Consider the following 12,724-nt stretch of genomic DNA (forward strand, 5'->3'; position numbering starts at 1 on the left):
TAAAGACATATTCTATTCTATTCTATTCTGTTCTATTCTATCTCTCTCGCGTGTGCAACCCATGCTCGTTTTCAAATAAACTCCACGTGAACGAAAGGAGAGTTAATTGACTGCACTGGCGATGGAGGTGTTTTCCACTATGTGTTGCTTTATCCCTGGTGAGACCCGTGTCCAAGTTATCATCACCGGGGGGGAATGAAGGACACCCAGTCTGCCATGACCAGTTCCATCCAACGCGTGGATCTTTTTTCTACTTTTTTCTGTTTCTCTTTTCTAGTTGCTCTCGTCGTCGTCGTCGTTGTTGTTGTTGTTGTTGTTGTTCTTCTTCTTCTCCTCCTTCGTCGTCTTTTTCTTGTCTTCCCCACCTCCTTCTTCCCCTTCTTACCTTCTCCTTATTTTCCTTCCCCTTCTTCTTTTCCTCCTCCTTCTCCTCTTCTCTTCTCCTCTTCCTCCTTCTCCGTCTTCTTTTGCCCCGGCTCCATTCCAATGTCATTCTTTGAAACAGCAGATTTTTTTTTTTATATATATATATATAAGTTTGGCTGATATTCTCTCTCTTTTCTCACACTATGTGCGGTGTGTGTGTGGCGGCGCGCGCGCGCGTGTGTGGAGAGGGTGAGGGGAGGTTTGAGTACATGAATGCGCACGTACATAAGCAATGTCCACAAATTTGACACTGAAGAATTGCGAGCGTGGGGGAATCTCCACTGCTTGTCCGCCTGCCGTGCATGCTGTTCGCGATCACCAGTGCCATCCGCTGACCGTCAGCTTTCGGCCACGCCTGTCAGAACTGTGACAGATGAATGAAGTGAGAGACTGATAAACAAAGTGCCCCGCGGGTTTCATCTGTCGACGGTGGAGACTGAGACAGAGACTGAACGAGCAAACTGACACGCACGCGACCACAGCTGGGCAGTTTAATTAAGTTAACCTTCCCGTCACTTGTAACAAAATTTCACAGCAGTTAACTGCAAGTGCTCACAACACAACATGATATTTGTGGTAGTGTAGAGTTTTGTTGTTGTTGTTGTGTGTGCGATGTAGTGTATATTGGTCAATCAACACGCTCTGATACTGTCGTATTTGAAAATGAAACTGACAAGATAGAATTAAACTTTGACATTATCCGATTTGCCTAGATATTGAGGTCTTGGATTTCGAAAGGACAAACTCAAATGTACGGGGCAAAACGAAATAACAATGAGGCTAGCTGAGTACAGGAGTAAACAAAAATAAAAGAAACAAGTCCCTCCATTTACAATGGCACTCAACTTTCAAGTCATTATCCTGCTCATGCTACCGATTCAGCTGGTACATGGTATGCTTGTGTGGCTGCTTCACCTCCAGCCCCCTATCCTCTGCAGCCTTCCACCTTCACACACATGCACGCACACACACACGCACACTCACTCTCTCTCTCTCGTCCTCCCTCTCTCTGTCACACACACACTTCACCATCGCAAAAAGTAAATGGACACCAAAGTGAACAAGCGCGCGCGTTTGCGTGCGTGTGTGTTGATAAAAGAGTGAAAGGGGAAGAAATGAGTTGGAAGTGCGTGCGTGCGTCGTACGTGCGTGCGTGCGTGTGAGTATGTATGTGTGTGTGAGAGTGAGAGAGAGAGAGGGGGGGGGGGGACTAAGCATACAAGAGAGAGAGAGAGAGAGAGACCGAGGGCGAGAGGGGCTCTCTCTTCATAGAGAGAGAGAGAAGGGATAGGAGTAAGGAGGGAGAGTTGCACAACAATGTGCCCCTTCAACATGCTAGCTGAACAAGGCGAACAATGAAAACCCGTTTCCAGTCCCTTACACTGAGACAAATCAAACACTGCCAGCAATCAAACGCTTGAGGGAAGAGACTGAGAGGGAGAGACAGGGAGATGGAGGAGGGGGGGGGAGAGCAGAGTGCCGGTACACACACATAGGGAGGGAGAGAGAGAAAGAGAGAGACAGGGACAAAGAGACAGAGAGAGACTGGGAGTGATTGAGAGAGAGAGAGAGAGAGAGAGAGATACTGACAGAGACAGACAGGGAGAGTGAGCAAGAGAGAGAGGTAGAAGGAGAGAGACGAAGAGAGAGACATGCAGACAGACATCGACAGAGACAGAGAGAGGTTGAGAGTGATAGATGTTCTATGGCAGCGATCGAAACTGAAAGAGTATGCCTTGCAACAAAAACTTCTACGGCATGAATAAAACAACGTGTGTGTTCCTCGTGACCACACTCAGTGATGGACAGTTATGCACGCGGAGTGATGCACGCGGTCAGTGATGCACGCGCACGCGACGGACCCACTGCCGTGACAGAATAACTACGTTTCATTTTCTGTTCCTTCATTATAGAGGACAAACTGAGAATGAAGGGAGCGAATAACCCCAAAATAGTGCCTGGTGTGTTAAGACAATGGATATTATCTCTGTGTGTGGTGTGGCGGGGTGTGTGTGACAGAGGTAAGTAGAGAGAGATAAAGACTGAGGGAGGGAGAGAGAGAAACAAAACTGTATTTTGAGAAACACAGGGGCACATTCACCAGGAACAGTCAAATTATCTTTTCACACACACACACACACACACACGCACGCACGCACACACACACACCCCAACACACACACGCACAAAACATACACCACTCACACAAAATATATAACAAACAATCCCCACCTTCCACATATACCACACGCGCGCGCGCGCGCAGACACACGCACACATACAATACACACAAATATATGACAACGACCCCGCCTTCCACACACACACACACAGACACACATACACACACGTACGTATACCCCTACATCCCCACCACCACCACCCCATACACACACACAACAACAACAAGAATCAACCCCCATCACCACCACCACCACTTCCCACATACAAACAACACCATCACAGACTCTCCCCACAGACCCACACACCCACTCACCCCATACCACCCATACAAACAAACAACACCATCACAAACTCTCCCCACAGACCCACACACCCACTCACCCCATACCACCCATACAAACTCTCCCCACAGAACCACACACACCCACTCACCTGCAGCCACAGCCGAAGACAGCATCACCAGCACCTGCAGCAGTCCGCACCGCCACCCCCACACCCGTTGTAGCATCCTCGGTCCTCGCCGCGGCCACACGCACCAACACCACCACCACCTCACAACGCATAAGAAGAACACGAAGACGCGCTGACGAACGTACAGCAGCTTTTACCACAAGCAGCTCAGTACTCCTCGAAGCACGTTTGCATCCACCACACCTGGGGGAGAAAAAAAAACACACACACAAAAATACAAGATGAAGAATAAAACCACTGCGGTGTTTCTGAAAAGCGTGTTCGTCGCATACAAGTTGTCACTCACGCCACCACACACACATACACCCGGCGACGCACAGAATCATTCTAACTTGACCTGGACTGTGAGAATGTGTGAGAGAGACAGAGAGAGACACTCTGCTTTTACCTTTTCCCCGTACTCACATCACAAACCCACCCACTGTTCAGTTCACGAGGCAAAGCTAGCCAATCGGCGGCCAGGGGTTTTACCTCGCGCGCGCGCGACCCCCCCTCGACCTGCCCTTTTTTGCGCAACGAACACCTGCACAGCGTCTGTGTGTGTGTGTGTGTGTGTGTGTGTGTGTGTGTGTGTGAGAGAGAGAGAGAGAGAGATACACAAAATATGTATTCAGTTTTTTGTTGTTTCCTTTCGTCGTTGTTACTCACACCAACACACACATGATACACACACACACTGATGCACACACACACACACACAGAATCAGCATTATGAAACTGACAAGTTAATTTACAACCACATATGCGCGCTTCTGCATTCAGGAGTCAGTTCGCATCACGTTCTGTCTTTGTTTCATCGTATTTTGTTTCATCGACTGACGTCGCGTGGTATTTTCCACTGATATATCAAGCTCTTAATAAAAAAAAAGTAATACACTATACTGTACTATACTATACTGTACTATATTATACTAGTTGATTTGATGGTTAGGGGAGTTGATTTGATGGTTAGGGTAGTTCCAGAGACTAATTTCGGTTCTCTCTTTCTCTCTGTGTGTCTATGTGTTTGACCGTCCGTCTGTGTATCTGTCTGTCTCTCTCTCTCTTAACGGGCACCTCACATGTCCAGAGCAAAAGAAAAAAAAAGAATACAACTTATCACGTGTACCCATTGATAAAGTCCAGAAAAATAAAAGATTCTAACAGAATTTGAGAGGATTCTGTTTTCCCAATGTTGCAAGGGACAACCCTTCTTTCCAAACGTGCGTTAAGTGCGTGCCGCACACGGGACCTCGGTTTACCGTCCTATCCGAATGACTAGCGTCCAGACCACCACCACTCAAAGTCTAGTGGAGGTTGGCCGATAGCATGGTAGGGTGGGGATGGGGTGTGGGGGGCTCGGTTTATCGTCACATCCGAACGACTAGCGTCCAGACTACTACCACAAAGTCTAGTGGATGTGGGAGTATAGGAGGTTAGTTAGGGAGGGAGGTGGGGGCTCGGATTATCGTCTCATCCGAATGACTGGCGTCCAGACCACCACTACTCAAGATCCAGTAGAAGTGGGTGGATGGGAGGTTAGGGAGGGGGGTGGGGTGGGGCTCAGGTTAACGTCTCAACCAAACGACTAGCGACCATACCAACATCACCACTCAAGATGTAATGGGGTGGTGAGACAGTTTGGCCAGTGTGTGATTCCATTCTCACGATCAGCTCGCTGTTCCAAAGCGGACGCTTTCTGCAAGAGCAGCAGTGAACTCCCTGAAGACAGGCCATTGTGCCCTTTGTTGCTGTCGCTGCGTTGCTGGCTTTGTTGTTCACGATCCACTGGCTTCTGTTCAGCTTGTTCATTGTTTGTTGGAGTGTTGTTGTTTTGCTGTGCTGTGCAGTGATGTACTGTGTTTTGCTGTGCTATGCTGTATTGTGCATTGATGTGCTGTGTTTTGCTGTGCTATGCTGTGTTGTGCAGTGCAGTGCTGTGTTTTGCTGTGCTATGCTGTGCACTGATGTGCTGTGTTTTGCTGTGCTATGCTGTGTTTGCAGTGCAGTGCTGTGTTTTGCTGTGCTATGCTGTGTTGTGCAGTGCAGTGCTGTGCTGTGCAGTGATGTGCTGTGTTGTGCAGTGCAGTGTTCTTGTGCTCTGTTGTTGTGTTGTGTTATGGTGTGATTGTGCTGTGTTGTACTGTGTTGGTGTGATGTATTGTGGTGTGGTGTGCTGTGCTATGCTGTGTTGTGCAGTGCGGTGCACCGCAGTGTTGTGTTCTATTGTTGTGTAGTGCCATGGTGTGATATGTTGTGTTGTGCTGTGTAATATCGCATCGTGCTGTGTTGTGTTGTGTTGTGCTGCGCCGTGCTATGTTGTATTGTGCTATGACATGTTGTGTTGTGCTGTGATGTGTTATATTGCGCCGGGGTTTGTGGAGATGATGATGCGCGATGTGTAAATGGAGACGACCGGAAATAACAGGAAGATGGCTGCTAGTGGTGGTCGTAGAAGTGGTAATAGTGGCGGTTCATTAGTTTGGGACCATTTTTGGGTTTGCCGAGATTTTGTTAGCAAACACCGGGATCGTGGATATGAAATACCTGACGTGTTCATGTGCCAATAACATAAATAACGTGTCAGGTGTGTCTCTGTTTGCGGGGTGGGGGGTGGGGGTGGGAAGTGGTGGGTAGTGTTTGTTGTGTGTGCAATGTGCACAGTGTGTGTGTGTGTGTGTGTGTGTGTGTGTGTGTGTGTGTGTGTGTGTGTGTGTGTGTGTGTTTGTGTGTTTGCGTGCACCTTCGTTCGTTCTTTAGTCGAACGTCATATCACAATGTGATTAGATATACAAACTGGTGTGTAAGAGCAGTGGGAGACTGGGGACGGAGGGGGAGGGAGGACGCTGTGGAGGTCAATCCCCGCACAAGATTCAACTCTCCTAAATCTGATAACGGGTCACAAAACCACGGAAAAAAACCCCACTCCCCACCCACCCCACAACCCCCTTCCCCACCGTTCTTTCGCCTCTCCGAAGCCGCCTATAACGTCCAAAACCAAAGTAACCGATAAATCACATCAGCATTACTACGTGCTGAAAATCGGATCAGTTAGGATATGACGAGTAGCGGGCTTCAGTGGAAAAAATCATAAAAAATCACACAGACATTGCTGCATCGGTGTCCACACGGGCTGGCTGTACAACAGAGAGAGGACAGTCCCGGCTTCCGAGCACTGTGAGAGAGGGAGGGGTGGGCTGTATTGTGAAGGGGGGTGGGGTGGTAGACATAATCATTATAATCATTATGATAGTGCTGTAGTGCCCGTGGTAGAGCAATATGAAAGGGGACTGATGGTTTGTCGTTTGTTTTACGATTTCAGTGGTTCTTTTTTTTTTAACAATGTTTACTCAGTTATTGTCCGGATTCCACTATCAACATGGAACGAACTTACACACCTGATTTTTTTCCTCCGTCTCTCTCTCTATATATATATATATATTTCTTCTTTTTCTCTTTGTTTCTTTTCATCCTGCCCCCCTCCCTCATACTCTCTCTCTCTCTATATATATATATCTTTTCTTCTTCTTTTTCTCTCTTTGTTTCTTTTCATTCTGCCCCCCCCCCTCCCTCATACTCTCTCTCTTTCTCCCCCCTTCAGCCCTACTCTCTTTTCCCATTTTTTTTCCTTCTTGTCCCCTATTTCTCTTTCTGGATCGTATGTTTCTTTTCTTGTCTTTCCTTCCACCTTCTTTCTTTGTGAATACACTACATCTTTCCTTGTCTTCCGTGGCCTATGAATACACTACATCTTTCTTTGTTTTTCCGTGGCCTGTGAATATACCACATCTTTCTTTGTGTTCCGCGGCCTGTGAATATACCACATCTTTCTTTGTGTTCCGCGGCCTGTGAATATACCACATCTTTCTTTGTGTTCCGCGGCCTGTGAATATACCACATCTTTCTTTGTGTTCCGTGGCCTGTGAATACACCACATCTTTCTTTGTGTTCCGTGGCCTGTGAATATACCACATCTTTCTTTGTGTTCCGTGGCCTGTGAATATGCCACATCTTTGTGTTCCGCGGCCTGTGAATATACCACATCTTTCTTTGTGTTCCGCGGCCTGTGAATATACCACATCTTTCTTTGTGTTCCGCGGCCTGTGAATACACCACATCTTTCTTTGTGTTCCGCGGCCTGTGAATATACCACATCTTTGTGTTCCGCGGCCTGTGAATATACAACATCTTTCTTTGTGTTCCGTGGCCTGTGAATATACCACATCTTTCTTTGTGTTCCGCGGCCTGTGAATATACCACATCTTTGTGTTCCGCGGCCTGTGAATATACCATATCTTCGTGTTCCGTGGCCTGTGAATATACCACATCTTTCTTTGTGTTCCGTGGCCTGTGAATATGCCACATCTTTGTGTTCCGCGGCCTGTGAATATACCACATCTTTCTTTGTGTTCCGCGGCCTGTGAATATACCACATCTTTCTTTGTGTTCCGCGGCCTGTGAATATACCACATCTTTCGGGTTATTCCGTTTCTGAGGTTACACCCACCACCGGATTCTGCAGTGTCTACTGACGAAATCAATGACCCGTTATGTGTATACAGACCTTTTTATTTATTTATTTATTTCTTTTATTGATATTCCAGTCTGAGCTCCACCCACTCACTCAGTTGTACCAGTCTCCATGCAGGCGGTAGTGACATACAAACCGACGGCACTCGCGCAAACAGTGCATAAAAAATTTACCCACTTTTGTTTCACCTGCGCAATCTCACCTGCGATCGATGCCAGACTCTCTGTCTCTGTCTGTCTGTCTGTCTGTCTGTTTCTCTCTCTCTCTTTCGTTTTTTTAATTTTTTTATTATTATTATTATTTTGTTTTTTTGTTTTCTGTTGGTTTTTTGGGGTTTTTTTTTTTGTTGCTTCCCTTCTTTTTAACCTCCTGCAAGCGCAGTCAGTACAGACGCTGGCCATATGTCGATGTCTACGGGTAGAAAGTGGAGATGGGAGGGGAGGGGAGGGGAGGGTTTGGGGGGAAGAAGAATAGGGGCGGGGATGTGAGAGTGGTGGGGCTGTGAGGGGGTTGGGGGGGTCGGGGTGGAAGCAAGGACAAGATCAATAGGGAATGAAAGGCTGGCCAGACGTGGCGTTCATAAATTTCGGTAAAGCTTGCTGTGCTTGTGGGGAGAAAGGGGTAGAGAGAGGTGGTATGGGGTAGGGGGGCAGAGAGCGAGAGAGGGAGAAAGAGCGAGACGGAGAGGCAGGGAGTGAGAGAGATAGAGAGAGAGAGACAGACAGACAGACAGAGAGCGAGAGGGAGGGACTGAGAGAGAGGGAGAGAGAGAGAGAGAGAGGGTGAGCGAAAGAGAGACAGAGACAGGGGGAGACTGACAGACAGACAGACAGACAGAGACAGAGGCAAAGATACAGAGAGAACACACAAAATCGATAGGTTTGGAAGTCTCCCCAGGCTTCGCTGTTTTTTGTTTGTTTGTGTGTTTTTCTCGCGTGTCGATGTGTTTGTCTGTCTGTCTGCCCGCCCCCCCCCTCCCCTCTCCCTCCTCACGCCTATAAACTTCTCCCTGGTTCCTCAGAACGTCTGTGTTAGTGCTGTGAACTTTGAAAACAAGTTTTTTAGGTTAGTATTATTATGACCCCATCCTTATTCCATTCTTCTTTCTATCTCTGTGTGTGTGTGTGTGTGTGTGTGTGTGTTTCTCTGTCTCTCGCCCGAAACCCCCGCCCCCTCTCTCTAATTTTGCACACACATACGCCAAGTATACCATCTTTCCGTGTGTGTGTGTGTGTGTGTGTGTGTGTGTGTGTGTGTGTGTGTGTGTGTGTGTGTGTGTGTGTGTGTGTGTGTGTGTGTCTCTGTGAGTCTGTGTCTCTGTGAGTCTGTGTCTGTGTGTGTCTGTCAGTCGGTGTGTCTGTGAGGGTGGGGATGTGAACGCATTTCCCACAATACTAGCTTGGGTTTCATTTTTTTATTAATAAACACAGTTTTTCATTTCTTGTCATGTTTCTTGTGGCATTGCGAAATATGCCATGACTGCGCAGATGTAGGTATGTCTGACTAGTGTCACTGGGTAGAGCTTTTTTTCTTTTTTTTCTTCTTCTTTTTTTTTTAGGGAGGTGGGTGATGGTGGAGGTGGTTTTTAAAGGACATGTTGCAAGTTGCAATACATCGCACGTGTGTGTGTGTGTGTGTGTGTGTGTGTGTGTGTGTGCGTGCGTGCGTGTGTGTGTGCGCGCGCGCGCGTGTGTGTGTGTGTGTGTGTGTGAGAAAGAGAGACAGAGTGTGTGTGTGTGTGTTTGTGCGTGTGGGTATGCGCGCTCGTGCATGCGTACACGCACGCGTTCGAAAACACTGCTTCCATCCATTCATTTTAATGAAGAGTCAGATGAAAGGTTAAGGGAAATTTTCAGGCTCACAAACTTGCTTTCTCTCGCTTATACCCCTTCCTTCCTTCCTTCCCCACTTCCTTTCTTTGCTGTGCATTAAAGAAAATGAAACCAGCAAGACATTAACGCGATACAAACATTCTTCCCCATTTGAACATAACTTGGGAAAGCAAACAAAGTACGCGATAAAACATCAACAAGAACAACAACAACAAACACACACAAACATCGAAAATACCGAACAAATGTACGCGTTACCTTCAAGACAGCAGGGTGAGTTTGGGATATGTAGATTTACGTGTTTTTTTTAGTTGTTGTTGTAGTCTTGTTTGTGTGTGTGTGTGTGTGTGTGTGTGTGTGTGTGTGTGTGTGTGTGTGTGTGTGTGTGTGTGTGTGTGTGTGCGTGATTGCGTATGTGTGTATATATATATATATATATATATATATATATATGTGTGTGTGTGTGTGTGTGTGTATGCGTGTGCGTATGTGTGTGTGTATGTGTGTGTGTGTGTGTGGAATGGTGTGTTGTGTTGTGTTGTGTTGTGGTGTGATATATATATATCTGTGTGTGTGTGTGTGTGTGTGTGTGTGTGTGTTTCGGAAGCCCATGGTTAAAAACGTGGACTTTGACACAGTACATGGATCAGTCCACACGTCTTGACATCTTTTCTCTTCTTACGCTGACACACTGACATGACGTCAACATCTATGACGTGTTGGAAGTATTCTTTCCTGTTGCAGGTCTGTCCCACGTTCTTGTCCGTGTATTTTACTGCTTTCTGTGAAACTGTTGTGTGTGTGTGTGTGTGTGTGTGTGTGTGCGGGCGCGCGCGTGTGTGTGTTTGCGTGTGCGTGCGTGTATGTGCTTGTCCTTTCAAACGAACAAGTGCGTTCGTGAGATTTTTTAAGGGGGGGGGGGGGGGGGGGGGGGGGGGGGGTTAATTTTGTTTTTGTTACAACGACCCAGTTAGGCTGTTTTCATACTGTTTGTACAATACCTTGTCTGACTAGGACAGACTTCAAATCGGTAAATGTCTCAACTTTGAATCCAGTTGAAGTTTTGAATGCTGGGTTCTCGCCACGTCTCTCTGTCTATGTCTCTGTCTTACACTCACACGCACGCATGCTCGCCTACGCACACGCACACTCACACACACTCTCTCTCTCCCTCTCCCGACATCGCCCAACAACAATTTTCCAAGCGACTTCTGCACACATCCCACCTACACCCATACATCAACGGAGCCTACAAAGGTAGATTAAGCCCCCCCCCCCACCCCTTCACCCCGACCGGTTACTTCCCCATACCTGTAGATTACCCGAGGATGTAAACTGACCCTTCTGAAGTCGTCCCTGCGACGTCAACTAATTACGTGGACTTAGCTCAGGTGAATCTGTTCCTCATGTCTCAGTATACTAGCTAGCTCAGCACACCTGTTTGCTTCAGTAACACTGACATCAGCGTGCATATTGGTTGGGGAGGTGGGGGTGGTGGGGGTGGCAGGGTCAGACACGGTGGTGTCAACATGTGTTTCAAGTGTGAAGTCATGGTACATAGGCCTTGACACTTTCCATTTCATTATCCCCAACTCTCCTTCACACCTCCAACGCGCATACACACACGTTTTATATCACTCACACTGAAGAAAAAAAAAGACCCCCCCCAAAAAAAAGACCGAAAAAAAAGACGTTGAATTAAAGATCGAATAAACGGGCGAATTACTGAACGAACGAACGAACGAACGCGCGCGCACACACACACACACACACGCGCGCGCGCGCGCGCGCGCTCATGCGCCGCGTACACCTACTCACAGTGAAAACAGGTTAAATGAACGAACTAACGAACGCACGCGCGCGCGCGCACACACACACACACCAAAGAAGAAGTAGTAGAAACTTCCCCACACCAGCGTTCTCTCTATATCTCTTCAAGCTTTAAAGGCAGAGACATAACCCACATCCAGTCAGTATTTTCTTTCCTACCAGACCAAGATCAAGTGTACACGTGTGTACATACCCTGAACTGACGTCTGTCTTGCTTCACCGCCTGCGCCCGTTTGTCGTTTGCCTGTATGTAATTCCTTCATTTAAGAGAAAGATCCACGCAAGTAGTGCCTGAAACTTCGTGTGGAAATTTTAGTATTAGATTGATCCGTGTTGAACTGTGAAGCGTACATGCATTTTAGAATGAGGTTAGAAGTCCCATTGCTTTTTCTTTGGTCATAAGGGCAGGGAATATATAAGCTTAGCCACTGTGTTTTGGACTGTGCATAAGATACAAGATGCAAGAATATTTTATCATCTCTTAAAGGCAAATTGTTAACATATTTGGTGACAAAAAACAAGAATATTCTATTATCTCTAAAAGAGAAATTGTTAACATATTTTGGCGACAACAAAGGCGACATGTGCATTCGCTTCACAGAACACAGTTTAACCATGCATCTCTCATTCCAATAAGAACGGTAGGTACATGCTTACCACAGTAAAGCTTACATGACCCATGTTATGTCGGGAGGGGGCGGGGAAGGGGTTGAGGGGTGGGGGTGGTGGATGGTGGGGAGACAATCCTCGATCTCCTCCCAGCTTTTACCTTGCCCCGACTGAAATCGGGAAAGAACACCTGGGTGGAGTGAGGAAAATCTGAGTAGAGTGCCCTTTCCCAAGGACCTAACACTGTGATCAAACGGGGATTCGAACCCTGATCACTGGAGCAGAAGTCCAACGCCTAGCCGATTCCGCCACAGTACCCACCCTCATCCCCACTCCCACCCCACCCACCCACATACCACGACGGTACATAAGTTCAGTAAGGACAGGGCAGACGGACTGAAACCTATACTCCTCCCCTTTCTCGTAGTAGCACCAGTGTGACAAGAGCCCGGATCTCCTCCCGGCCCTGAGGGTACTCTACTTTACGGGTGACTTCATGTCACTGACTTGTGAACCTTAGACCCTTGCGTGTTGCTTGCTGTACCACAAGGTGGGAATAACATTTTGCACGTGGCCATTAAAACTCCATTAAAGTCAAAATAGCGGAACAGGAATGGGGGGGAAAACGATGAAAGACAAGGATAAGAAAAAAAGGGTGGGGGGTGAAACACACAGGTGACAGTCAAATTCTAGAAGCCCAGAGAGAGAGAGAGAGAGAGAGAGAGAACGCAGGAAATGCAGGAAGTGTAATACAAAGGCCACTGTCCTGTTCACATGGCAACACGTGCACATAGCGTCCGTGACGCTACAATAATCCAGTTCCCGTTGTCACCAAACATCTTATTAAACAAGCCTGTTCAAA

At 47.3% G+C, this 12,724-nt stretch overlaps 1 protein-coding gene across 3 annotated transcripts in view; it reads right to left on the reverse strand.

Annotated features, from left to right (window-relative positions):
- Positions 1-12,724, reverse strand: part of LOC143284039 (uncharacterized) — a 138,596-nt gene that overhangs the window by 78,876 nt on the left and 46,996 nt on the right. For 2 of the 3 annotated variants that reach the window (XM_076590639.1, XM_076590637.1), the window contains exon 1: positions 3,043-3,407. In XM_076590639.1, the coding sequence (XP_076446754.1) occupies positions 3,043-3,118 (76 nt within the window). In that variant the 5' untranslated portion in view covers positions 3,119-3,407. Of the gene's footprint in view, positions 1-3,042; positions 3,408-12,724 lie in introns of those variants that run through there. The other variant, XM_076590638.1, reaches the window with a different exon arrangement.

Source organism: Babylonia areolata, chromosome 7 (genome assembly GCF_041734735.1).
Source record: "Babylonia areolata isolate BAREFJ2019XMU chromosome 7, ASM4173473v1, whole genome shotgun sequence".
Classification (NCBI taxonomy): domain Eukaryota; kingdom Metazoa; phylum Mollusca; class Gastropoda; order Neogastropoda; family Buccinidae; genus Babylonia; species Babylonia areolata.